This window comes from Panthera pardus, unplaced genomic scaffold (genome assembly GCF_024362965.1).
Source record: "Panthera pardus isolate Hobbes unplaced genomic scaffold, ASM2436296v1 HiC_scaffold_15, whole genome shotgun sequence".
Taxonomy (NCBI): domain Eukaryota; kingdom Metazoa; phylum Chordata; class Mammalia; order Carnivora; family Felidae; genus Panthera; species Panthera pardus.
In genome coordinates this window covers 17,576,132-17,604,001 of record NW_026526710.1, presented here as the reverse complement: position 1 = coordinate 17,604,001, position 27,870 = coordinate 17,576,132, and the positions used below count along the sequence as shown (strand labels likewise).

Below are 27,870 nucleotides of genomic sequence, written 5' to 3'. Positions count from 1 at the left end.
GCCCCCTCCCCCCTCCGGCCCAGGCCACGTGTCCGGGGTACTCACTGCAGAGCGCGTTCCCCCCCTCCCCCGCCCCCGGAATGCCAGGTGGGGCCCCGGCTGGGAGTCGGGACTCTAGCTTCCCGGAGAGGTCTGAGAGCCCCGAGCCCATTCTGCTTGCGCTCGGGCGCGTGACCCCGGCCGGGCTGGCTCGCCACCTCTTCCCCCGCCCTCCCGTCCCCCGCCGTCCGCCGATTAGTCAGCAGTTGTTCTAGGCCCGGGTCCCTTCCCCCAGCCCTCCCGCCGGCCTCCGTGTCCCTCCAAGGCAGACTCTTCAGAGACGGTCCCTAGAGCCAGCGGACGTAACCATTCCGAACAGCTTAGCTTTGCACGGAGAATCACTCCGGGTTGATACCAAGACCCGCTCACCCTCCGCTTCGGACCCTTCGGCGCTAGTTTGGCCCGCATGTCACGCCCAGCGCCTTTGAGAGAACATTAGGACAAGAGCTGCAGGCGAGAAGGACGAGAAGGCTGTGGTTCATCCCTCCTTCCCTCACCCCTGCGGCCTGGCCCGATGGTAGCGCCCGAGGTTGCGGGTTTCGCGCCTGCGCAGTGCGGCGCCTAGAGGGAAAGCGAGAGGGAGACGGACGTTGAGAGAACGAGAAGGAAGGAGAGAAAATGGCGTCCACGGGTGAGTGTGGTGAAACCACGGTCGCGCCGGCGACGGTCGGGACACCCAAATGTGAGGCCGCTTGTCTCAGGGAGTGGCCGAGACGACTAAATAGAGTTGCGGAGAAGGGTGTGAGGTACCTTCCGGGGCCCGACGAGCTCGAGGGCCCGAGTTCTCCTCCCCTCCCCCCACAGGGAAGGCCGGTTCTGGAATCTTCCGGCGCCCCCGGCGCGCGGGGTGCATGCGGCGGCGGGGGCGCGCGGGGCCTGCCGTGGGCTCCATTGTATGGCGGCCGTCGGGTCCCGCGCTCCGGGCTGCTCGCCACGTGGGCGGGGCCTTAGGCCTCCGGGCCCCCGCGTGGGGATGGGGGTAGGGCTCGGCAAGGCCTCGAGTCCGGCGCCCTTAAACCGGAGCGCGGGCGGGGGGGAGGTCTCGGCGGCTGCTCAAGAAGTCGCAGCACTGCCGCTTCTGTGATTCTTCACCCCACCCCCATTTTTAGGGAGGCGGCCCAAGCTTGAGGGCGACTCTGCTTCCCCGAGGAGCCCGGGGGGAAAAGCAAATAAACAAACAAAAAAGGCATCGCGGGTTTGTGAGCCGAGGGGTGCCGACCTATGAGCGGGCGCCCCGTCATGGCCTGGTCGGCAGGGGCGTCCGGTGTGGCCGAGCTGCCCTCTCGGCGGGTTCTAGCCCCAAACCGAACTTCTGCCCGACTGGGCTTTGGGCGGAATGTGCTTCCCCCTCCAGAACACCCCCCCCCCCCCGCTTCGTTCTTACTGTTATTAATCCCACTATCTTTTCTCGTCAAAAAGCAATTCAGTGGCTTGGGGCCATTTTTCAGCAAATGCCGAGGGGAGATCCGTTGTATAATAAGACCAGCCTGGATCGCGAGGCCAGAAATCCCTACCGAAAGGAAATTCTGGCCTCTTTGACCTAGGAGAAACAAAAGGCCCAAGTCGGCATTTGAATTATTCTTAAGCAGTTGCCTCGCACGTTTATTCGACTAGGTTAAGCTGGCGGGCTTGTTTATCTCTTGGACTGATACGAGAGAGGGAAGGGAGACGCAGGCTGGACTTTGAAAGAAAGCCCGGGGTGGGGGTGGGGAGCTCGAATGTGAAAATCTAGGGTGGTCTTTGATGCGTGAGTTGTTTAACCTTGTAGCCTAAACATCACCGGCAGTTTGCAGCCTGTTTGTGCACTAACCTGCGGTTTTTGGTAGGGCGGGGCATTTTTGCCTCTGGGGGGTATTCTTAAGCCATCTAACACCAGGCCTTAGAAGCAGTGGTGGAAGTCGAGGGAAGACCGGAAAAGCTCTGGTTCCTTCCGAGATTTAATTTGAAAGGGGTCCAGAATCCAGCAGCTTAAGGACAATTTTAAGTTTTCCCCTGCTGTGTGATCAGTAAACAGGCAGGTAAATGCTGGCTATGGGTTCAGAGTGCCCATAGATGAGAGGACTCTGAAATACCACAGCCCAAGGCACATCCTGGTGGAAAGTGGTTTCTGCAGAGCCCTTTCCACCTTCCTCTTCCTTGGCGGTGTTTGAATTTTGTGAGGGGAGAGTGCTATTCTCCCTTCCCTCTTTAAGCATGGGCAGTCAAAATGTGTATGGTCAAATTTTTGCGAGGCTGGACATGCCAGTTTCTTGGTCTACTTTGCTGAAAATGTTTTTTGGGAACCTCCATGTACTGTATTAGAATTACAATTGCGTTTTATGTTAGACACACAGTATTAGGCTAGCTGGAGGATCTTAAATCGTGGACTTTGGTTTCCTTACGTTCAAAATGAAGGAGTGAGGCTAGATCTTTTCAGTGCTTTTTGAGCCCTGAATTTCTTGACCTTATAGAAGAATATTTGGTTCCCACAAATTACTCCATATTGACTTTAACTCATTATGTAGTCTGAAGCTCTAAATCTCTACTGTTTGCATAGTGAGTACCCTAAAGTATCTGAAAGTCACTACTTCGGGTAAAGTAAGATGTGGGTTTTTTCCCTCATGTATGTTATAGGTAGAAAAGTGAAGTCGATGTCCACTTTAACAAAGAATTACAGTGCAAACTCCCAGGTAACCACCATTCAGACCAAGAAATAGAACATTGCCAGCACTCCGGAGGCCCCCTTCTCCTCAACTTGTCCTGTATTTTTAGTGGAGTCTTCAGCTGCGCATGTGAGGGTTAAAAACAAAGTATAACTGACTGCTAAAAAAAAATCTGACCATTGTGTAACTAACATTTTTGAGTCCATAAAATGTTTGTGTGCTGTAGGTAAATAAAATAAGTTCTCAGGAAACAAATTTGCTACCTCCCTTAGCCCACCCGTGTGGGACTAAATGGGCTGGTTTCACGCTGATCTGGGATCATTCGTTGTTGCATATCAGCTTTGACAGTTTTCTGTTTTTTACATAACTGTTCTTGTGTAAAAGTCCTCTTGCAAAGTTGAACTTATATGTCAGCAATTTAGAATAATTTCTCATACAAGACACCTCAACAAAACGTAGACTGAAATATTTTAATTTTGATGCTTCGTTTGTTTTGTGAATACCACATGGAAGAAGTGATTTGCATTTATTTTTTATGCACTACATAGGAAGCATGACTTGTGCTTTTGAAAATGCCTTAAGATTGTCTTGAACAAATCAATTTGTTCATTATACAAAGCCTTTGGGCATTTGATTTGATCATGTTGATTATTTGGGATTCTGTGTTAAGGCTGTACAGAGGAAGGAAAGTGGTTACAGGTAGAGAGGTAGAAAGGTGACTCTACTTAAAGAGAGATTCAGCAAAATGCTTTGGGGTCAGGTGGACTGTAAGGCAGGCTTTGGATGGAGTGGGGGTAGATAGAAACTCATCCGTGAAGAGCTGAGATAGATGTCCACTGTTGCTTTCAAATGAGGGGCTACTTTCTGATTGGAAAATAAAGGACCCTTTTGTTTAGCACTAATGGCAGTACTGTCTTCTGGCATAGAAGAAGATAAGTATTTCTTGTGGAAAGTAAAGCATTGGGCAGAATTTTCAAAAATAATTAACTTTAAAAATATATGTCAAGTTCAGTAGTGCTGTGAAAACTTCTTAATCATTTTATTTTCTATTTTCACTACTTGTAGACACCTCAGTGAACCAGAGTTCCTTTCTGTGCATGTTGTAAATTTCATATGAAAAGGAAAATTATGGGAAGGATTATGTAGAAAGAGAAAGGAAGAAAAGTTGTGGGTTCGTTTGTTTTCTTTAGAATTGAAATCATTTTGAGTTTTTAAAAGATATTACCTAAAACCAAATTACTCCTGTGCTTTCTTCTCTGCCACATTTCAGATTCTGAAACTTTTAACTGCTGGGATTTATGTCGTGTCTAGCTTCTGACTTAACTGTACACATGTAACCCTGATATACTTAGGAAGGCCTTTAAAACACTGGATTGAGATGGCTCTCCTTTTCGCCATTCCATGTCACAGTCCTGCTAGGGAATTTTGGTTGGTCTAATTTGCTAAAGTGAGGGAGTGATAGAAAAACTAGTTTTTGAGGAGATTAGTGACTGATGTAACCAGTCTGATGTTAAACATTGTGATATTGTGGCATGCTTCATTTTTATATGAAGGTAAAACTTCTGATCCTGTTGGTTCATCTTGGTTTTTTTTTTGTTAGTCTTAGGATGATGATCCATGTATTTGAAATGACAGCCTGCAGTTAAGGGGGGTTTGTGGTCATGGGAACCTTCAAAGTAGCTCTGCCAAATCAGCTGATCTTGACCTCATTAGCTGGCACTGTATTCAGACTTTGAATTTAACTGGCTTAGACTTATTTTTTGGTTTGATGTTGAGAGGAAAGAGGTACTTATTGGAACCTGTATTGGCCTGTACTTCCTCTCAACAATTTAAAGAATTTATCTCTGCCACCTGAATTCCTTCACCCCTTTTTTTCTTTTTCCTTGCCTCTGCTGACTTGACACTATTTTCTCTCCTTGTTTCCTCTAGATTACAGTACCTACAGCCAAGCTGCAGCCCAGCAGGGGTAAGTCAGTCTTTTATAACAGGACTTTGGGTGTGATTGATTATAATGTTTTTAGAGTACCAAGTCTCCTAGAGTTATAGAGAATTTTGTGATGGAATCTGAATGTTCTGTATTCAGTTCTTGAATTTAATTTTTCTTACAGCTACAGTGCTTACACCGCCCAGCCCACTCAAGGATATGCACAGACCACCCAGGTAATTTTTAAGATAATTGTATGTGATTGCATCCCCAAGCAAAATGTTTCTGTCAGCCATTAAAACAATAACAGATACAGATATTTTTTAAAAATTCAGTAATAGGAAAGTATAATGTGCTTGTAATCATAAAAATACCCAGGTGTTTTAAACTTTCACAGTGGGAGTGAAATGACACCATTCTCAAACTGGGAATTGCTAGCTCCCCATACCTTTCTGGTATCATTTCTCAAGTTAAGTGCCTTGTTTTGTGCTAGGTCTATCTACATACTATATTCTGTTTAAATTTATTTAACTTTATTATACAGCAATTCTGCCAATAAAAAAAATTGCAGTGCATAGATGTGTCATTTGCCAGTGTTCACACAGTAAACGGCAGGATCAGCTCTGCTAAGTATGGCTGCTTAGCTACAGAGCCTCTGAGCCCTTTCCAGTACAGGAGCTTGTGTTTAAAAGCCTAGGCCAAGGTACCTGGATGGCTCAGTTGGTCATTTAAGTGCCTGACTTTGCCTCAGGTCATGATCTCATGGTTTGTGAGTTTGAGCCCCAACTCAGGCTCTGCACTGACAGCTTGGAGCCCGCTTTAGATTCTGTGTCTCCCTTTCTCTCTACCCCCCCCCCTTCCCCCCCACCACTTGTATTCTCTTTCTCTCAAAAATAAATAAAAATTAAAAAAAAAAAAAACCCAAGTGGGGGCACCTGGGGGGCTCACTCGGTTAAGCGTCCGACTTCAGCTCAGGTCATGATCTCACGGTTTGTTGGTTTGAGCCCCACATTGGGCTCTGTGCTGACAGCTTAAAGCCTGGAGTCTGCTTCAGATTCTGTGTTTCCCCTCTCTCTGCCCCTCCCCCACTTGAGCACGGTCTCTCTCTCTCTCTCTCAAAAATAAATATTTAAAAAAATTTTTTTAATGATAAATAAAAACTCAAGTGAGTATAAAGTTAAAAAAAAGAAAAAGCCTAGGCCAACAGGTGTTAGAAAACTATCATCCTAGAATTCTTAAGATCACTTCAGATTCTGAAATGATCCATACATTAAATGGATGCTAATAATTCTTCCATGGAAACATCCTAGGAAAGACAGATTGTGAAGTGTCTGGCAGATCTTACATAATTGGTCATTCAAATCTCAAATGTAATCTTGCTAATAACCTGGAAGAATACCTCATTCCTTGCCAGGTTTTAAGTATTAACTAAAGTCCAGGTTCAAAAGACTGCCCTTGATATGTTAACCTTAAGGAGACACTTGGTGTTCTGGTTTGGTTTTTGTTTTTTTGTTTTTGAAGTGATGTAATAGTTTTTAAATCTGTATGTCAGGCTGAAAATCTGGTTATCAAATCAACAGATTTTAATCCCATTTTCCTTTTCTTTCCTTTGGCTCATTTTGCCTTCCTAACATTTGTTTCCAGCTGCTAAAACTGCTACACTAAGTGTTGGCAATTATGCACCTGTTCCCTTATTGCCCATCCCTTGAGAGTCTCTTGTTAATCTCTTGTATGTTAACTGAGATTTCGCCTAATTATCTCAGGAACTTTTTTGTAGTTAAGTTTACGAAAATATGAGTGAATTAGATAAGGGAAAACAAGCATTTGTGATAATGTAATCACTTGTCTGTTTTTTCCAGTCTTTTTACTAGAAAGCAATATTTTTGGCTTTGGTCTCCCAATTTGGAAACTCAGAAATAAGTCGATCTATTTTATTGCTACAATACAAGGTTTACGTATGAACTTCCTGCATGCGTTTTCTTTGAGCAGGCATATGGGCAGCAAAGTTATGGAACCTATGGACAGCCCACTGATGTCAGCTATACCCAGGCTCAGACCACTGCGACCTATGGGCAGACTGCCTATGCAACTTCTTATGGACAGCCTCCTGCTGGTAAGGCCTGCCTTGGAGAGACTTTTGGGTCACAGCCACTGGGAGTTTGCTAAGAATCTTGTTATTTATGCTGTATATTCTGGTCCATACTTTGGCATCTGGGGATCCTTTATTTTTAGGAGGAGCACTTTTTTTGGTCTCTTTTTTCTTTCCTTAGTTCTCCTAAAGGATCTGTAATAGAATGTGGGTGGGATAATTTTCTATTAACTATTTCATACAGTGTATTGAATAATTTCATAACAAAATGGAGAATATATAAAAGATTGTGCTAATGGTAATACTGGGTAAGAATGAGCCTTCTTAAAATGAGCTGCTTAAAATCAAACTGATTTTCACATCTGTTTGCTTCATCTGATAGTGTACCCTCTACTTTTTGTTTTGTGCTTTCCACAGTAGAAGGGACCAGTACAGGTTTGACTATCCTGCTCATTCTTGCATGGGAAATGCTTTCCATCTTGTCTAACCCTGTAATGTTGACCCTTTAGGTGTTTCCATCTGTTTAACCCTCAGACTTTCTAACATCACACACAACAAGGTGCTAATGGGAAATTGCTTCAGGTGCCATTCACAGATCCATGTCCTTTTCTTTTTGTGATTTTGGGAAAGGTTATGCTTTATTTTACATTATTTTCTGTCAGGCCCTAATAATAGTTCACTTTCCCAAAGGTATTTCAGATAACTATTCCCCAGCTGACTTCCTCCTATTCCCTGAAGAATAGATTGCATGAGTAGATTTATTTAGAGGAACAGACTGCCACCCTGCATGTAATGTTTGTCTCTTGGTTGGTTTCCAGTCCAGACACATTTTATTTTCTGTTTTAAATGTTAATTATTTTAATTCATAGTATGTCGTACCAGCATTCCAAGGAGCTAAAAAATTAAACTACTCAGAATTAGAACAAAGTATACCCTAATACTAGGATTGAGTGGAATATGTGAAAAATTTATAAGAATTTTATGTTTAGTGCTTCTGCATAACATTTTAGAATCCCTACCTTCTCCTCACCCACCCACTCCCGTCTTTATTATTATAAGAGAATATTGAATATACAGTAGTCTTAAAGATGTAAAAACTCTAATTTTCCAACTATTTTTAGTTCCCTGTTCTATTAATCAAGAGTCTTTAGTAGGGGGAAACCTATATATGTAATTTATGTCATTGAGTGACAATGTCCTGGATTTGATGGGAAGAATTCCCTAATCTGTGTAATTAATGCATATCTCATATAGCATGAGAAATGTTTGCACTTCCTGTTGGTGTTAGTACTGGAAGAAAAGCTGGAATTAGAACCATGCAATTTGAATTGTGAGATTCAATTTTGAAATCGTGAGGTGAACTTTACATATCAAGCTACTAGAGTTTTTTATTGATCATAATGAGCATACAATATTAGTTTCAGGTATACAACATAATGATTCCATATTTGTATATGTCGTGAAATGATTGCCACAGTAATTCTAGTTAACATCTGTTGGTACACATGGTTAACAAATTTTTTTTTTTGCGTTGAGAACATTTAAGATACAGTGTCTTACCAACTTTAAAATATACAAGACAGTTTATTAACTATAGTCAAGGTGCTGTACATTACATCCTTGGGATTTATTTATTTTGTAAACAGAAGCTTTTGACTACCTTCACTTGATTTTAAAAGCAAGTATCATTTGAAAATAAATAATACAGCTTAGGTCTAGCCTTTGGAGTCTAGATCATTTTATAGGGGCATGATAAAGTCATTTATAGGAAATGCAGGAGTCTTCTAGGTTCTTTAGAGTCATGTGTTCTCATTGTCATTAAATGGACAAGTTCTATCATGAGTACAAAAACATAGGACATTCTGATACAGAAACCAGTGGCTTTAATGAGCAAGAGATTGCACTTAATAAGGACTGTTTATATGGATTTTATAGTTTATGGAGAACCATTTATACCTCCCTTAGTGCTCCCATTGATCTTTGAAGTGTAGACATCAAAATTAAACCTGATGGGCAAAACTGAGGCCAAACCAAACTAAGTTAGGACCCTTCACAGGCAGTGAATGGGTTCAGACACACTTTTGTCCTTACATCGTGCTGTGTTTACACATAAAAGTCATCAGATAGTTACTGGAAGGAATGTCTGAAAAGACCCTTTTCTCTTAATAGAGTTTTTCTGTATTAAACTTTAAGAGAAAGTGGCCATATAAATCTCGTCTCATTACTTAGAATAAAAATCCGAAACTTCAATTTTTACCATTCAAATCAAATAAAAATTTTGGTTGATTTGTGTAATGTTTCCTTTTTCCTTAAAGTCATCAGCACAGAGGAGATGTGTTGTCTTTTTGCTGTCAGTTGTTTTTATTGTCATTAAATCATTTTGCTCTGTTAATTTTTGCTCATTTGCCTGGCTGTTTGTGTGGGTACTACAGATTATTTTAAAGATTATTAATTAACCCAGTGTCTATTACCTTAATCTTTAGCACTACAAGGCTCTTACAGTTACTGCGTAGTTTTATGACATCAGTTGTTGGCCTGATCAGTCATAGTTTGTTGTTTTTACTTGCCCTTGTGAATCTTATAGATGGCCCTGTCATCTGTAGGGGGAAAAAATCTGTGTAGGAGTAATAGGGTAGGTGGAATTAGATTCCAGTTAAATTTAAATAAATGAGTGCTTTATATGTTTGACATTAGGACTCTGCAGAGAACTTTTAAATTAAATAAGCAGACGAACGACATGCCAGCTCAAAAAACTTCCATTGCTTGGGGCTTTCTGTTTTGTGCATTATGCTTTCATATACATTTCAGCCCAGCAGTTTTGAGAAGGAAATAACTGTCTTTGTGTATAATTAACTTTAGAATTTACCTAAAATGTTTGGGATGGAGAAGAAAGTATTACAGTCTGTCCAACAAGAGGTGATAACTTTAGATTGTACAGAGGGAAGTTGGTATTGGCTAATAAGTTGTGTGTATAGTGAGGACACTTTACTAAAGGTTAAGGCCCTAAACCCTAACTAAAATGAGCAGTCTTAATTCAAGATTTGTTTTTAAGTGCTGAAACTTTTTTTTTACTTTAGTTGAGATATAGACTATTTTTTGGTGGATATAAATGCTGAGAACTAGACCCAACTTTTTGTTGCGTGGCTTACTTGTGCTCATTGACCATGAGGAGTCAGAGAAGAGCCCAGCACCAGGGAAGTTTATAAGACGTCTCACAGGAGGAGGATTCAAGTTAGAAGCTGCAGATTTGGGGGCCTTTTGTCACACTGCAAGCCCAAGTTGCAGATGAAAGGGTTTGCATCCTGCCTGGTCTGGTAGAGACACAAACTAGGGAGAGAGCCTACCTTGGTCTGCCTTCTCCCAGTGAGAGCAGGTCTTTGTGATGCTAACTCTAGGGTCTACTTCCAATATTGCCAAATGGGAAAAAGACCTTTTTGCTTGTGGTGGATGAAGAAAGGAAGGGATGTATGGGTAGTTTGATGACAAGCCTAGAATCTCAGATGGTTTTATTATGTGAAAAATATGTATCTTTTAAAGGTTTATTTGGGGAGTATTAAGTTTAGTTAAAATCATTTATCAGAAAGGTCAAATAGGATAACCTTCGTTGGTTATACTTAAGTAATATAATTTGTAGTGTCTTATTACTTGAGTGCCATTTCAAAACTTGGTGCTGGTAACAAACATCTTATTAGTTGTTACCTGAAACAAGTAGCAATTGTTGGAGTGTTCATTTGTTCTTAATATCTCCCACTGAAGATTAAACACGTGTTCTCTGTGATTCAGTTTCCTTAAACCCGAAACCCGAACTGTCCGTTTTGGAGTAATTGGGATTGAAAGTAAAGTAATTCCAAATTACAGGTTTTACTTGCTGAAACTAGTACCTGGATCATTACTTTTAGCTATTTTAGCAATGTGTCTATTGGCTTTTCCCTTTCTGGGATGTTTTATTCTTGCTTGAGAGTTTTTTGGGGTACTTAACTAGTTAGTCAATAAAATTGTTAAGAAGGCCTGCTAGCAAAACCAGAGTAGATGTAGCAAAAGCCGACTTTTCTCCTATTCATTCGGGGTGGGGGGGGGGGTGCTGCAGCAGGAACCTTGTTTTCTGTAACATACCCTATTTCCTCCTTTCTGTTAGGTGTGGTTGTAGAGCAAAGGAGAGTGCTTTGCTGAAAAGTGGGCGACTTTCAGAGAACTTAGGCTTTAAATACTGGTTTGTCGCTGAACGGGAAATATTTAAGGGGCTAACTGTTGCGGTTGAAAGTAGGTGGTTTGTTTACAAAATGTTCTGTTAATGAGTGTATAGGCAGATCTCTGAAGAGCCAGGAATCTGATATAGCTGTCCTTTGTTCTAGGTTATACTACTCCAACTGCCCCCCAGGCGTACAGCCAGCCTGTCCAGGGGTACGGCTCTGGTGCTTATGATACCACCACTGCTACGGTCACTACCACCCAGGCCTCCTATGCAGCCCAGTCTGCATATGGCACTCAGCCTGCTTACCCAGCCTATGGGCAGCAGCCGGCAGCCACCGCACCTGCAAGGTAAGGCCATGCTCACCTAGTTCTGATTCTGCAGGGCATCAACCTATTTTCGGGAAAGAGAGCAACTATGCACACTTAAGAGTGTCCAGGATTTCATTCCTTTTTGATGGTTACTCTTAACATACTTTTAAGTGTTGACTGTGTGCTTACAGTCATCACGCTAATGTGCTAGGACACACCACAAATACATTGTTCTCCATTTAGTAGAGAAGTGGTGCCATCCAGGGGCCAAGATGAGGAATGTCACTGGCCAGATGGTCTAGTTTCAGAAGAGTGATCTTTTAGGATAGGAGGCTATTACCAAACCCAGAAAAAAATCGGGTGTGTGTTTTCCCTCACAACAAAGCTGATAGAGTTGTACTATTGGTGCTTTTATCTTTGGTTTTATTGGCCTTGTAAATGGGTAACACCTTTCTCTTTGGGAAAAACATGGCAGTTCACAGTAAAGGGGAGGTGGGAAGTCTTACAGTGGTGTCTTAGCTGACGGAATTGACATGATTTTTTCTGTATTATGTAGTTTGGTTATCTAAATACCACAGGCAAGTATACATTCTTAACTGGATATCCTGTTATGGGGTGAATATTTGGGCAAACACATTTCATACTCCATGACTAATTAGCAGGTAAACAATATTATTACTTAACAGAAGATTTCAGGTCTTTGCTTTAGGCAATGCACATAGGTGGCATCTGCATACAGTCTTGAAGGAACATTGAATTCTGATTTGAAAGAAGACTTTAGGGAATAAACAAGATCAACTTGTAACCTAGACTTTTTGCCTACTGTAGAGGTAAGAAATTAGCTCTGGCAAACACTCATGAAATTACTTCTAATGTGCACAGTGAGTAATCAGAGCTACTTGGTAGTCTCCATCTGCTAGACGGCCTGTGCAGTAGTTAGGTGAAACTCACTGATTCCTATAGGGCTCCATTTCAGTTGACCTAGGCATTGCAGAGTGTTACCAAATGTTAAAAGGCCCGTTAGATGATCCGTTGCGACAGTATATCCAAGCCGTGGGGTGGGGGTGGGGGGCAGATCTATTAATTGGTTTTTATAAATTACTCTTTTTGGTTCCTTTTTTTCCCTCGAGTTTCAATCCTTACCACTTTAAAACTGTCTCGTGACCAGTGACAGCTACTCCTCTTTTCCACTGGAAAGAGGGGGCTTGTGACCTATTTCAGCTCTGGAGAAAGCAGTACTTCCACATCCTGTCTGGTCTGCCTACCGATTCTTGGGGGTTTGCTTAAAATAGCTCAAGCTCACTTTGCTACTGTCTTGTTGCACAGTTAGGACTGAGAGGTAATAGAAAACCCTGGATTTTTTTGTTTGTTTTCCTTCGGGATTGGGATTGGTTTTTATCACTTAAGAATATTTCCCAGTTCATCCGAGCATTGGTGAGAGGCATGTCCCTCCCCTACTCTGGTATTTCCATTATGGAGATTTTCAAGCAAAGTTAGAGTTATTAGTGGCAGTCAGAGTTAGGAAAATGTGTTTTCAGGTTTGGTCCTAACAAATGAGAAACATAAAGTAACCCACAGTTACTAAACAGTACTAAAACTTCTGCGTTACTGTTAAAAGTTTCTTGTCTGTCTGCAACATCCTTTTAGAGAGAAAGCCATTTTCTTACCTAACAAACCACCTCCCCTCCCAGATCACTTAAATTGGCAGCAGAAAATCTTGTAACTGCCTTTCATAGCTGTTAATGTGGAACAAGTGGAACATGTTGGTATCTCTTGGGTGGGTGTGATGAATTCTCCCTCTTTTTTCATGTCCTCTTCCAGCAAATACAGTTGGACCAACACTGTGTTTTGATGTAGGTCACTTCACAATTGTATTTACTTCCGAGCTCAGTCCTACCATTGCACATTGCTCCGAGGTTGTAGAGTTCTTATTCCCGGGAGTTTTATGGTTGAGGGAAAAAGTCTTACTTTTTTATTTCTCCTTTTAGACCGCAGGATGGTAACAAACCCGCTGAGACTAGTCAACCTCAATCTAGCACAGGGGGTTACAACCAGCCCAGCCTAGGATATGGACAGAGTAACTACAGTTATCCCCAGGTACCTGGGAGCTACCCCATGCAGCCAGTCACGGCACCACCATCTTATCCTCCTACCAGGTCAGTATCCTCCTGGCCAGTGAGCTAGTAGAATAACAAAATGGTTTTTGTCAGGCTGTTGACGTGCTTCTTCCTTAGGTGAAATGGGTTATCTGACTCTCTCAGTGTTTAAGCCTGGCCATGCAGTATTACATTAATCAGTCTTAGGTCCCTGTAGTAGTACCTGGCAGCCAGTAACTCTTCTCTTGAATACAAATGAAAACATTGTTACCACTCCACGTTCTTCCTTTTAATTTTGCTCTTTTAGCTAATTCAGATGCATGAAAAACAGGTATATGAAAACAGGTAAACCCAACCATGGGAGCCACCTTCTCCAATGCAGTTTGGATGGATAAAGTGCAGGACATAAAAAAGAAAAGAAACTTCACTGTAATCATTTCATATTTGACTTAATTCAGAGGTCCGTTCATGCACAAGTCTTTTAATGATCGGGCCAGGGCCTTTACTTTTGTCTTCAGGCTTATTCAACATTTTTTGTCTTCGGTTAACCACACCAGCAGCTATAATGTCTAGTTTGGGTTTCTTTTAATAGTAGAGGAAAGAACTGCAAGTTTTCTCGCTCACGGTTTAATTAGAAGCAAATTTTCAAATGAATTGTCTGAATTGTGTCCTGAAGTGTTGACTTAGTTCTGCTAGAGGTGGCAGTTCCCTGTTTTGTACTCAATTTCATTGGTTTACACAGTAGAGCACAGCAGATGTGAACAGGTTTAGAAGCAGATACAGCTGACCCGGTAAGTGCACAACTTGGAGCAGCAATGGGCAGGCTTACAGCAGAGTTCTTCACAGAGCCCAGTGCGCCTATTCTGCTGCGAGTAGTTAATGTGGCCCATTGAATAGGTGCACCTAGTGAAGAGAGGCTGTTGGGTCTGTATAGCCATGCTGTTGGGTGTGGTGGTAGAGGCTTAGTTTAACTGTACTTCTAATATGATGGGGTTGTTTTGTTTTCTTCATTATCATAGTTCATCTGAAGTTTAATAGTTCTTTTCAAGGTTTATTTCTATGCAAGAAGGTATCTTGGTTTAGTTTCCCTGACATGTGGTTGCCATGTCAGCAGATGAAGAACTTCTGATGCTTCTTGTATAGTGTCTTAATTCTGAAGTTTCCTTCTCCATCTTTCCTCCATTAATGCCCAGATTTCATAGATGATCGATCAGACATGTCTAAAAGTTTAAAACTATATACCGTACATAGAAAAATAGTTTGAAACTTGGGACAAATTGTCAAGAGAAAATTGCCATATTTGTGTGACCACACACACACACCGAGCAGTCTTGTACCTTCTGAAAAATCAGTCATGACTGAAGGGAATTGTTGGAGCCAGGCTTAGAGCTGCCATACTTAACTACCTCCTTTTCCTTGGTGGCTTTTTCACTGGGTCAGCGTGCCCTATGTATTCTTCCCTTAATCCAGGAAGCACCTAAACTCACAAATTGGCCTTGAATTTAATTAAAAATAACTCTGGTTTTAATGGGATGCAAAGTAGAAGAGGAGACTCTTAGGGTCGTATGTTGTATACTAGATAGGTTTTCGGTATTTTCCCCTTACGCATTTAAAGCTTTATTGTTCCGGATACAAAAATATTTGCTTATTTTGAATTCAAACTGTTGATATGTAGAAAGTGAGTGCATTTTTGAGTGTTTCTATGTCACATGTTTTGAATGTCTCTTGATTAAAGGGGGCTTGAAGAAATAACAAGCCTCTCTAAAAAGCTTTTTTTTTTCTTTCAGCTATTCCTCTACACAGCCGACTAGTTATGATCAGAGCAGTTACTCTCAGCAGAACACCTATGGGCAGCCGAGCAGCTATGGACAGCAGAGTAGCTATGGTCAACAAAGCAGCTATGGGCAGCAGCCGCCCACTAGTTATCCCCCCCAAACTGGATCCTACAGCCAGGCTCCAAGTCAATATAGCCAACAGAGCAGCAGCTACGGGCAGCAGAGTGAGTTGCTAAGAGAGAAAACCAAATAAGAATGATTATGTTTGGAGTTGCTGAACGTGGGGAAATGCTCTTTACAGTTGTTTACTTTCAGACTCCAGGATGCATCTTTAGGACGTAGCATCCTGGCTAACCACTTGGATGTCCCACTAAAGACATGAGTGCTTTTCTCCAGTTTAGTTGTTGTTAGTATGCCTTGCAAAAGAGAGAGAAAAGAGAGTTTGTAACTGACCAGAGCACACATGTTAAGACTGCCAGCTTTGCTCTCTTTGAGGAGGTTACACATAGTGAGTGAAGCTGGCATTCCTGTGGCCTGCCCACCACAACTCATTAGAAGGACATGAGCAGGTAGCTGTTGAAGACTACTGCAATTTTGATAGTCTAAAAAATGCTAGGTTTTGTTTTTGGTTTTTGTTTACATCTGTAAAGAAAAAAAAAGTCCTTCTCACAGAACACTTAGTTTGACGTGGAGAAGTAACCAAAAATTCAAAACTGCTGTTTCACAATTTAATTTTTACCCGGATTGTTGGGGGATTTTTGTTTGGAGGTTTTGGGGTGTTTTGTTGTTGTTGCTTTTTTTTTTTTTTTTTTTTAAGTGTTTTTTTAACTAAACTCTATCCATGGGCATGTTTCATTATGGCTATGAAATGAGTAGTGCTGCTTGATGGGGATTATTCTAAAGCCCTAAGAAACCTAGCTCTGTTTTTGTTTTTGAGAGTAGTTTAAAGCAGCAGCTTTTGGAGATATCTTAGGATACAAAACCTTACAAACTGTTGGCCAGGGGGCTTTTGTTTGTTTGGGTGGTTTATTCTAGGGTAACTATGTAAGGTTATTTCACTTGATGAATTAGCAGTTTTGGTTAAACTTATAAGAGCCTACTGATAGAGGTGCCTTGTCAGGTGTGAAGAAGATAGTGCCTTGGTTAGTGCCTTGCAATTGAGAATTCTGTGATTCCAGGAGAAAGTACAACAGGCAGTGGTTCAAATGCTGGTCCATGGCTTACAGATGTGACTCTTTCCTCAGGTTCATTCCGACAGGACCACCCCAGTAGCATGGGTGTTTATGGGCAGGAGTCTGGAGGATTTTCCGGACCAGGAGAGAACCGGAGCATGAGTGGCCCTGATAACCGGGGCAGGGGAAGAGGGGGATTTGATCGTGGAGGCATGAGCAGAGGTGGGCGGGGAGGAGGACGCGGTGGAATGGGGTAAGAGCAAACCTTTTATCCTTTTACTTAATTTTGTTTCATCCATAGGATTTTCAATGGAAAGAAGGGACTGAAAGACATAAGAAATTTATTTCTACATTTCCATGGACAATCTGTTGAGCCCAGGCCATCTTCTAAAACATGGAAATGTCATCTTTGTGGCATAGATTAAGTGGCAGTTTGCTTTTTTCCCTGCCAATCTACTTAGTTGGGTTGGGGAGAATAAAGAATGGTTTTGAAACTAGAGCTTTCAGTTCCCTTCATGGTTTCCAGAGGTCAAAAGCCTCTGTGGGTAATAGACTCGGGATGGAACACACACAACCTTCTAACACCCCTAGGTTTTTAACTAATGGCCTCTGAATGGTTGTCTTGAAACACCTGGTATATATATATATATATATACTGCAGAAAAGGAGAGCAGCTGTTTTCCAGTGTTTGTCCCCACCTTCTGTTTGTACTCGCAACTGTTGAACATAATGATGAAGATATTGGTCCTGTAACCCTGAGGTGCACCTGGTACACAGAAAAGTCCAATAGCTTTTTGCAGAGTAATGTATATAATTACAGGATCACTCCCCATTGGAGATCTCAAGAAGTCTAAATCGGTTTGACCATTTTGATTAATGGCACAATCTGGTTTAGAAAACTTTGTTTAGATCAATAATATAACCCTGCTACCTGTGCCTGCCCCTCCCCTCCCTTCTCCCGTCCCTTCTCCCCTTCCTGGTGTCTGTACTTTGATGAAGGTGAGGTATAATGTTGGTGGTTAACATAATCCAGAAGGTTTAGTTCTGTGTGTGTTCTGTCCCTATATAAATTAGTAAAAAAAAGTTATGCAGAATGTTACATATTATGTATATTGGAATCGGTGCCCACTGTTGGTTCAAGGAAAAACTGGATAGGATTTTTATATATATATATAGAAGTGGACTTCAAAATTAGAATAAAAGTTGATCTCTAATTTTTATATTAGCAAATCTGTTTACTGTTGAAAGATACTGATTGAAAATACCACTTTGCATATTCTGCATAACTTAAAGTCTTTGGTGAAATCTTTATTGGAAGAAACCGTTACTTGACAAAATACAAAAATTTATAACAATTTGGTAAAAAGTAAAATCAGTCTGATTTGGAGAAAATCATTCCATTATAAAGGTTTCACTTCTTTATATGGATGTTTTAAAATAGATGTAGACACTTGAAATTACTATCATCACGTCTCCAATCACCTAGAATTCTTAGAATTTTTCAATTGCAAAACCAATTTCAAGTTCGCTCATTTTAATACTCCAGAAGTAATAATTCTACTAATTTTGCTAGACTTTGCTAATAGAGGGATCCCCTCTTTCTGGATGAGAAGTCTCTCCTGGAGCCATAGAAAAAATCGTGGCTTTCCCACAGGTTTTTCAACTGACTGTGAAGCAGTCAGTTGGATTCCTTGGGGACAGGACAGGGGCATTCTCCCCTCCCCTCTTTTTTACTGTGGTGTGGTGATGGTTTTCAGTGTCTTCAGCAGGTAAGGCACTCAATGTTGTTAACATGCCCTTTTTCATTGCCTCAGTATTTTGATATTTTCATTGGCTGTTAAACGTGGAAACTTTTTAACATGCTTTGTCGCATTTATATGCTACAGGTTACAAAGTGAGAGCCTTGTATACACTTCAATACTTAAAAAGTACCCGTACTCAGTACTCAGCCGGCAGCATAATGAAAAGTGGGACTAGACACGGTGTCCATATGGAGAGGAAAAATATACATAGAATATTTTTAACAAAATGTATTCATTGTATAAATGGAATCCTTCTGTAACTTTGGTAACTGCATACTTGTTATTTGGTAATGAACCAGAGGAGGTATAATACTCTAGAATTGTGTAACATTAAAGTGTAAACTTTTGTGTTTAAAGAGAGAGAACATTTTATGGTGTGTACTTTTAAAAAGGAAAGAAAGCTGCATGCAACAGCTTGAAATTGTATATTCAGGTATTAAAGGTGCAATACTGGTTAGGAAAAGCTCAAGGCCTCCCACTGGGGAGCTGCCTTTATTTAATTTTAAAGAAAAAACAAAAGGCCCAGCATATTCCCTCCCCCTGTTTACAGTATGTGAGGCAGTAATATTATACTGCTGTCATCTCTGTTCTCAACTGATATGTCTATAAAGTTGCACCCCCAGTCTGTTGAGCCTTGGTATTTGTTGTAAATTCTCCTTTCACAGCAATTGTTAAACCCATTAGTGCCCTGAAATGTATGGCTTTATGCTGAAGATTGGCTGGATGCGTCCTCTGATGTGTGTTGTAGGCGTTTAATGTGGTTGTCTCCTGCTTGATTATACTGTGACTTGTTAGGAAGCCTCCCTGGGCTCTCCCCTAGGAGAGGTTGAGGGTGCACCTTTATGAACATGGAAAGCAGTTGCCCCAGCTTTGCTGCTCCACTCTCCGACCAAGCTCTCCCTGTTTTTCAGCCGATGGGGTGGGTGTTGGGATCTGTTTTCTTCCCCTAATTTGCCAAGTATTGCACTATTAATACCAGCCCCCGAAATGAAAGGAACCAACCACACTGGTGTGTACAATCAGACAAGCAAGGTTGTGTATAAAGAAAATTTGAGCAAGCTGCCCTGAAGAAAGGCATAGTGACGAGATGAGAGAGATGCATTGTTTGGAGATGTGTTTAGCCAGTGCCCTTCTTCCCCACGAGCCCCCCCAAGGCTCAGAGCGGTACTGGCTTTTAAAGGGAAAGGCCTTCATTTCTTCGTTTATCCCCCCAGCAGCGCTGGAGAGCGAGGTGGCTTCAATAAGCCTGGTGGTAAGTTTTTGAGTATTACCATGGATAGTGTTTAAAAAAAAAAAATACAGTCAGTTTTTAGAAAACTATAATTTTTTATTAGTTTCATAAGCGGTTTAAAAATGATCTATACAAAGAGACTAATGGGTACTGCCGGCATTGTCTTAGGGGTAATAAGGTTAACCTATGGTTACAAAACAAAGGGTAACTTGAAGTATTGAGCAACTGCTTCTGTAATATGGGGGAGAATCCATTTTTTAAATTTGGTTTGTTTGGAGGAAAATTTTTGACTTAAATTTAACACTAATTTGGCACATAAGCATTGAGAGTGTATTTGGTTAATGGTTTAAAAGCAAACCAGCAAAGAAAAAGCAAAACCCTAGCAAATCTTTCACAAATGTTTAAAGGGGCACTGCTCCATTTTAGCAGTGCGGGTCTTTTTGAATTTAATGAAGCCCCATCAAATGGTGGTATAGTAGATAGCTATGTGTGTTTGTAAGGTTTGTAGCTTGCAAGACGTGCACTAATAGTATCTTATGTGATCTTTCCTGGTTGGCAGGACCCATGGACGAAGGACCAGATCTTGATCTAGGTAATTTTGAACTCTTGAATTTTGTATCTTGCTTTATAAACAAACAGCACAGAAGTTAAGTGTGTGCTGGAGCTCAGCAGCCTGACAGATCGGTGTGGTATTTTTGCTGTCGGGAGCAGTTTGGGCTCCCTTTCTCACGAGCGTCTACTCATAATAGCCTTAGACAAAGGAAACCACAAGTTCCAAGGCATTCTTGTTAGTGTGGCTGGTAGTTCTCTTAGCTTTGTGATAATTACCAGTGAGTAGTAGTAACTAGTGGCTTAATTAGTCCATGTAGATACAGGACAATAACTCCCTTCTGTCTTTTTTCTGGAAGGCCCACCTGTAGATCCAGATGAAGACTCTGACAACAGTGCAATTTATGTGCAAGGCTTAAATGACAATGTGACTCTGGATGATCTGGCAGACTTCTTTAAGCAGTGTGGAGTTGTTAAGGTGAGTGGAAGCATAACCATGTGAGCTGACAGATCTTCCAGTCACTAGGCATTTACTTCATAGAGACATAGTTGATGTTGAATGTTTCTGAAGATCTGACTGCTTCTGAAGTTGCCTGGCTTTTCTTAGTGTGTTGTAGTTTGCTCCTTAAAATACAAACAAAAAAAACTTTATGTGGAAAAGAAATGCTAAACATGGTTTGGGTATACTTAACAACTCAGTCCTTTCTTTAATTTGTTTTTAATATTTACTTATTTTTGAGAGAGAGAGAGCGTGAGCAGAGGAGGGGCAGAGAGAGGGAGGGAGGGAGACACAGAATCCGAAGCAGGCTCAAACCCTTGAACTGAGAGATTGTGACCTGAGCCGAAGTCGGACGCTTAACTGACTGAACCACCCAGACGCCGCAACAACTCAGTCCTTTGTTTATTATTGTCAGTTACTTGTAAGAATACTTACATGGACACTACTTTTTGTGAAATACAGAATATAACATAACAGTTTTAAAATAGCGAACATTTATATTTCTTCTTCCCGGTATAAGTAGTAGAGCTTTAAGTGTATGTGGCATGTTTCTTTTCCACTTTTATCCCTTGTCAGCACTCCCATCCCAAATCTTACCTCTCCCTTTTTTTTCGTAGACGTATGCTTAGTATTGGAGAATGTTTATTAGATGGTACTGTAAGGCAGCGGTATTCTGGGAATACAGCAGGAATGGGCAGATAGAAACCCTTGGAGTTCATGTATAGTGGGGAACATAGTAAAAAGAAATACAGTATGTTAGATGATGTTATGGAGGAAAAGTAAATACAGCAAGGAGGGCTGGGGTAAAACGAATAGAGCTGTATAGTTCAGAGTTGGGAAGGCTTTTCAGAAAAATGGAGGGAGTAGCAAGGCAGAAGGTCCGAGGAGCTCAACAAAACTGGTGTGACTAGAAAGTTTTGATCTGAGCTATTGCAGTGGTGGTTGGGTTATTCCTTACATGGGGAAAACTAAGAGACACTAGGGTTTTGAGAAGGGACTGGGGGTCCCCAGGTCAGAAATCCCAAAGTTTGGGAAGGGGCATGTGGTTTGCTCAGCCAGTTAAGCATCAGATGCTTGATTTCAGCTCACGTCACAATCTCCGAGTTCATGGGATCAAGCCCCACATCAGGCTCTGCTGGGGGTGGAGCCTGCTTGTGATTCATATTCTCTCTCTCTCTCTCTCCCTCCCTCCCTCTCCCTCCCTCTCCCTCCCTCTCTCTCCCTCTCTCTCCCTCTCTCTCCCTCTCTCTCCCTCTCTCCCCCTCCCTCCCCCTCCCTCCCCCTCCCTCTCCCTCCCTCTCCCTCCCTCTCCCTCCCTCTCCCTCCCTCTCCCTCCCTCTCCCTCCCTCTCCCTTCCTCTCTCTCCCTCCCTCTCTCCCCCTCTCTCCCCCTCTCTCCCTCTCTCTCCCTCTCTCTCCCTCTCTCTCCCTCTCTCCCTCTCCCTCCCTCCCTCCCTCTCCCTCCCCCTCCCCCTCCCTTTCTCTCTCTCTCTCTCTCTCTCTCTCTCTCTCAAAATAAATAAACTTTAAAAAAAATACTAATCTAAGATTTAAAAAATTTTGGGGGGGAGTCTTGTTCGTTTGTAAATACTTCACAAGTTATTCATATATTCTCTAATAGACAGTTGGGTTATTTCTAAGTTTTTAGTCTACAGCCCATGATGCAGTGAACATTCTTGTACACTACTGGGGCACAGTGCACTTACTTGCAGTAGTTAAGTTCTGTAAAGTCACTACAAAATGCTGAATTAATGAATGCTGAACCACTGCTCCTAGGGAAAGTATGTACACAGCTGTATACACACATCTCACATAGATTATAATCATAAATTCTAAAAACAATTCACCCTGAGATTCTGTTTACTCTTACAAAGAGAAAGTGAGGTTCTGAAGTGTTAAAATGACTCGCCTGAGTTGACATTCAAATTCATCTAACCGGCCCCAGGGCCAGAACTTCTTGCACTACACTGCCCTGTCCCCTACAGTCTCCATCCCCTGGTCTTATCTAGAGAGAGCTGGAATGAGGAGGCAGTGTGTCTCTGGAGCTCAGCTGGAACACGTGCATCAGGCAGCATAAATTTTTGTCCCTCTGTGCATGTGTACAGGTAACCACAAAAGTGCTACAAGTATTGGGTTTGGAGTTCTAAATTTTAGCAAGTAGGCAAATCTGCAAATATTGAATCCATGAATAATGAGGATCGACTGTACCCAGGCATAGAATTGCTGGTTCTTAAGGTGTGCATGTTTAACTTCACAAGATAATAGTACAGCTGAGCAACTTCGATTCCGCCAGCATATTCCTGATACCACATTCACCACATCCTCACTGCTACTGGGAATCTCCCGAATCTTTAGTTTAAGCCAATCTACTTTAAGAAAATGGAAACGTGGTTTTAATTTGACTTGCCCTGGTTGCTAATCATGTTCTAATTGCATGCTATCTTTTGTGAAATGCCTGTTAGTCTTATGCTCATTTTTCATTGGATTGTTATTTGTTGTTCTGCATATGGTTCTTTATATTCTCTGAAGGCTGATCCTTGTCTAATACTGCAGATGTATTCTCCCAGCCTTTAACTCCTTTTCTTGGGATGAATGGAAGCTCTTTGTGTAGTTGAACTTACCAGTCTTGTCCTTACTGGTTTGTGTCTTTCTTTTCGTAAGACCTTGTGTTCTGGCAACATTTATTGAAAGATCTGTCCTTTCCTGGGTGGTATAGACTGTATCAGTCACATAACATATCTTGTATACTTTGGGTTCATTTGTCTGCGCCTGTGCTAATGATAGCAGAGCTCATTATTTTTATGCCAAGTCTTGAGATCTGCAAATATCGAGCAAATTCTTCAGTTTTGTTCTTTTTCCTCAGGAATGCTTTGCTATTTACTGCTTGCTCTTCTGTGTACATTTCCATTTAGGAAGTTCTTTGAAAACCCCAGTTGGGTATTTATTGAACCTGTAAGACAGTTTGAGGAGAATTGACATTTTTATAATACTGAGTAGTTTTTTCCATGAATATCCTATGCCCATTTATTTAGGTCTTTAATAAAGACTGTCTCCTTAATAAGGTTTTTGTAAGTCTTTGTTTTATTTTTAGATTTTTTTTTAGTTAATGGTCATTTTCAAATGATATTTTGTGGTGGTTGTAACTGCATAGAAATAGGGTTGATTCTGGTAGATCTTAACACATAATGAAGATTTCTCTCTACTTGTGATGCATTTGGCATGTTGTTTATTTGGGTACATGGGGTTTTTTCCTAGTTTAGAAAGTAGTGTATACTGTGGATTTTGTAAAATAAAGGAGATTTTAAAAATACATAGCCCAAGGGGCGTCTGGGTGGCTCAGTCACTTGAGCATCTGACTCTTGATGTCAGCTCAGGTGATCTTGCCTTCATGAGATTGAGCCTCACGTCGGCTGGCTCCATGCTGAGTGTGAGCTTGCTTGGGATTCTCTCTCCCTCTCTCTTTGCCCCTCCCCCACTTGTACACCCGTGCTGTCTCTCTCAAAATAAATAACCCTTTAAAAAAAACCACACATAGCCCATCATTCATACCGCTATTTCCATGTTTCTTTTCAATCTGTATATGTTATTTATAAAAATATAGGTATCCGTACATAATCTTAAAATTATCTTTCTTTTAAAAAAAAGAAAGCCTTCTATGTCAATACTCTTAGGTATCACTAGGTGTATAAACAAACATGTATAGATTAGACTTTGATCATACGCACATTTAATGTGGAAAACACATGAAGCCATATTCTTGTACAGTGTGGCTCCCGAATACAATCTCATTGCATCTGGTGTTCACCTGAAAAGCTAGTGATGTGTTCTAGCTCTGGAGGAAAAATTGGCTGTGTTAGACGTAATCAAGAATGCTTCTAGCACACTCAGTCCTGTACTGATTTAAGGATGATTTTTCCTTAAGTGAGACATGGCTTATGTGATGGCATCAAAGCCTGACTGTCACATTATAAGAGGTGGCTGCTCTGACCAGGTGCCTGTTAGTATGGACACACAAAATGTCGGGCAGGTGCAAGGACACCAGCAGAATGACAACTAGGGAAGGAACGGAACCTATATTATTCACTGACACACTTCAGAACTTAAGGCATGTTTTGGTTTTCATGATCCCTACACCTAAGGGGAAAAAAATCACCTAAGTGTATATGTTATGGCAATTTAGATCAGTCACCCATAATTGCACTACTCAGGAGATAAACTAACATCCTACTAAATGTGCATGTGTGTGGAAAAATTACTGCTTTGGGCGATCCAAGGGCTTATCTAAATTTTGCATGGGCTTTATTTCCCCCAAAAGAAGCCTAACTGTGCTATTTTGTGCCTAGATGAACAAGAGAACCGGACAACCCATGATCCATATCTACTTGGACAAGGAAACAGGAAAGCCCAAAGGCGATGCTACAGTGTCCTATGAAGACCCACCAACTGCCAAGGCGGCCGTCGAGTGGTTTGATGGTAGGAGCCCTAGAGTCAACAGGGGATGCTCACTGGCATTCTTAACTCCACCTGCCCTGGGGCACACTGAAGGTCTTAGAGTAGATGTGTGTATCAGCCTGCAGGTGAAGCAAGGGTCTTGCTGATGTATGTTAGAGTATTGTTCTCTGAAGTAATTTTAGGGACAAGGATCCGTTCTCCCTCTGCGTGACTAGAAGGCATGGCGGGAAGGAGGAACTAGAGAGCCGTAGGAGCCAGAAGACCCTCTGCCTGTGCTAGAGGAGCACTGGATGGCTGTTGGGAAGCTACATGCCTGGCTCCCTTCTGCCATGGGAGGGCCCAGTTGCTGGCCCTGGATTAGGAGATTCTTTATTTTGAGTCGTCATTACTACAAATCCACCTTGCTTAAAGTTGTAGATGCTTCTCTAAGCACGGGTATCAGGAGGTACAGACAACCACACAGAAATCCAGTATACATTTCAATATATACATTTGGCCTTTGGCATTGGTTCTGGAGTTTTCACTGCAGACAAAAACAACTTGAAAGTGCCAGAGGACAGCTCCTGGGTCTTCTCTCTTCGCCACTTTCATGCACTTGTCCCTACTTCTCACCCTTTTCTGGGCACAGGTGCCAGTGCACTTCGTTTTCCCCTGGCTTAGGGTACAGAGGTTTATGAGGTCGCTTTTGAAGGTGTTTATGGCCTTGCCAGTGACGATCTTAGGGCAGAGTGTGGGTGGAGCACGTGTGCTGTGCTGGGGTTGAGGGGATGAGTGTGGTGGTGGTGGATTGTGAGCAAGGAGTGCTTTAGCCTTGCCTAATCCCCCAAGGAGGGAAGAGTTGGGAATAACTGGTATTCTGTTCTCTTATTCCAGGGAAAGATTTTCAAGGGAGCAAACTTAAGGTTTCTCTTGCTCGGAAGAAGCCTCCAATGAACAGCATGCGGGGTGGTATGCCTCCCCGTGAGGGCCGAGGGATGCCGCCACCGCTCCGTGGAGGTATTTACCGGACACCTTCCCTGAGCTGCTTCTGTGTTGCTTTGGGCATTTTATGGCACACTTGTCTTTGAGAAACTTGATTTCTAGAATGTAAACAAGCCCGTTAGAAATAGTAAGAAGGTGTGTAGAATTAATACTGAACCACTAAATGCCAACAGCAAAAGTTTGCAGGAATGAAAGGAAGAGAAGAACGGGTTTCTTGGCCGGATGGGTGGGGGGGTGCTGGCGTGCCTGGGAACCACTGCCTGGCTATCAGCCCAGGGCTGCCATTTATTTATATTTATTTTGCTTGGGTCTCTTCATCTGCATGAAATGCCTGTTCTTGTACAGTTTGTGGGAGCTAACTGAAATAATGTGCGTGGAAGGCCCAGGGCTGGGCCCTCATATCTGGGGCCGATGATGGGACAGTTGACAGCTGTGCTCTCTGCGAATGCCTTTAATGCTAGGGTGTTCCCTGCAGCAAATCTAGTGCTGTGGAGAGGTGACTGGCTCTTTTCTTATTGCAGGTCCAGGGGGCCCAGGAGGTCCTGGGGGCCCCATGGGTCGCATGGGAGGCCGTGGAGGAGACAGAGGTGGCTTTCCCCCAAGAGGGCCCCGGGGTTCCCGGGGGAACCCATCCGGAGGAGGAAACGTCCAGCACCGAGCTGGAGACTGGCAGTGCCCCAATCCGTATGTACTTCTCTTGACAAACTAACAGTCTGCACTAGTGAAGTCACATCTTACCCATTCCCACTGTGGAGAGGAGGGCCACTGGATGGTTTTTGTCTAGGTGGTTTTGTAATGAGGACCCAGATTGCTCTGTGGTGGGGTGGATGGGGGGGCCTTCTGAAGGAAGTCATGGTTCCAGTGGACTCCTGGGGTCCACGTGTGTGTGGTTTTGCAGACATTTTCTGGATCATACCTCAGTCCTTTGGGTGCCTTGCTGCCTGAGGTGGTGGCTCTAAAGCCAGTTTCTGCCGACAGACCCTCTTAATGGTGTTTGACCCAGACCCCAGTATATTTATGCTGGTGGAAATACAGTGAGTGCCTTTGCTTAACTTCCTTAGTTCAGTTGGTGATTTCTGTTGTGATATAATTTTATGCAGGGGGTGTGGAAACCAGAACTTCGCCTGGAGAACAGAATGCAACCAGTGTAAGGCCCCGAAGCCTGAAGGCTTCCTTCCACCACCCTTTCCACCCCCGGGTAGGTATAGGTTTTGGGAGCATCCCCTCAGCTTCTTCGTACTATAAACCTCTCTTGTTAACTTGGTGGACTTGGTAAAGTCCTGCTGCTGACAGCCAAGCTGATGGTTGCAGTAAGTGCAGTCTTGGCAGTGGGGTCCTCGAGTCCTAAATAAAGTATGGCCCAGATATTCAGATCAAGTAAAGTATCTGCTTTGTTTCTGTTCTGGGAGGAGGTCGCAGATCCTGAGCAGCCTCTGAGGCATGTCCATAGCAGCCTCCGTCCTGTCTTGCTGCTGATCTGTCCTTTTCCTTATTTTAGGTGGTGACCGTGGCAGAGGTGGCCCTGGTGGCATGCGAGGAGGAAGAGGTGGCCTCATGGACCGCGGTGGTCCTGGTGGAATGTTCAGAGGTGGCCGTGGTGGAGACAGAGGTGGCTTCCGTGGTGGCCGGGGCATGGACCGAGGTGGCTTTGGTGGAGGAAGACGAGGTGGCCCCGGTGGGCCCCCTGGGCCTTTGATGGAACAGATGGGAGGCAGAAGAGGCGGGCGTGGAGGCCCCGGGAAAATGGATAAGTATGTGATGGTGAAAACCAGCTGCGGCTACCGGGCGCGTCGGGGCCACAGCCCCTTCCTGTCCGACTAGAGTGGGTCCGGCTCCAGTGGGAGGGGGTGGGAAGCTCCCTCTCATTCCCCCTCCTTTAACTCATCACCCCTTTCCACCTTGCAGAGGCGAGCACCGTCAGGAACGCAGAGACCGGCCCTACTAGACGCAGAGACCCCGCAGAGCTGCATTGACTACCAGATTTATTTTTTAAACCAGAAAATGTTTTAAATTTATAATTCCATATTTATAATGTTGGCCACAACATTATGATTATTCCTTGTCTGTACTTTAGTATTTTTCACCATTTGTGAAGAAACATTAAAACAAGTTAAATGGTA

General features: G+C 42.7%; 2 protein-coding genes across 9 annotated transcripts in view; one reads left to right on the top strand and one right to left on the bottom strand.

The window, feature by feature from the left end:
• Positions 1–974, bottom strand: part of RHBDD3 (rhomboid domain containing 3) — a 6,206-nt gene extending 5,232 nt beyond the window's left edge. Inside the window, exons 1-2 of one of the 4 annotated variants that reach the window (XM_019426578.2) lie at positions 790–974; positions 409–461 (exon numbers count right to left, since the gene is read on the bottom strand). The gene's annotated coding sequence lies outside the window, so the exon portion shown is untranslated. The other 3 variants (XM_019426580.2, XM_053902201.1, XM_019426579.2) reach the window with 3 other exon arrangements.
• EWSR1 (EWS RNA binding protein 1) lies at positions 543–27,870 on the top strand. Of its 5 annotated transcripts, none has more exons than XM_053902191.1 (18): positions 551–670; positions 4,611–4,647; positions 4,790–4,841; positions 6,595–6,718; positions 7,112–7,129; positions 11,047–11,233; positions 13,183–13,350; positions 15,078–15,289; positions 16,310–16,490; positions 19,257–19,291; positions 19,830–19,862; positions 20,179–20,297; positions 24,661–24,790; positions 25,643–25,765; positions 26,272–26,434; positions 26,851–26,948; positions 27,249–27,501; positions 27,656–27,870. In XM_053902191.1, exons 1-18 carry the CDS (start codon positions 658–660, stop codon positions 27,693–27,695), a joined length of 1,986 nt encoding a protein of 661 aa, XP_053758166.1. In that variant the 5' UTR covers positions 551–657; the 3' UTR covers positions 27,696–27,870. The 5 variants fall into 5 exon arrangements, with proteins under 5 accessions (XP_019282113.1, XP_053758166.1, XP_053758165.1 ...); XM_053902190.1 differs by having other exon boundaries at positions 19,254–19,291; XM_053902193.1 differs by lacking the exon at positions 7,112–7,129 and having other exon boundaries at positions 559–670.

What these genes read in the sequence shown, in the direction of transcription:
- EWSR1 (XM_053902190.1), top strand. An exon ending in GCAGCCACCGCACCTGCAAG is followed by an intron (nt 11,234 to 13,182) that starts GTAAGGCCATGC and finishes TTCTCCTTTTAG; the next exon opens with ACCGCAGGATGGTAACAAAC. An exon ending in AGGACCAGATCTTGATCTAG is followed by an intron (nt 19,863 to 20,178) that starts GTAATTTTGAAC and finishes TTTTTCTGGAAG; the next exon opens with GCCCACCTGTAGATCCAGAT.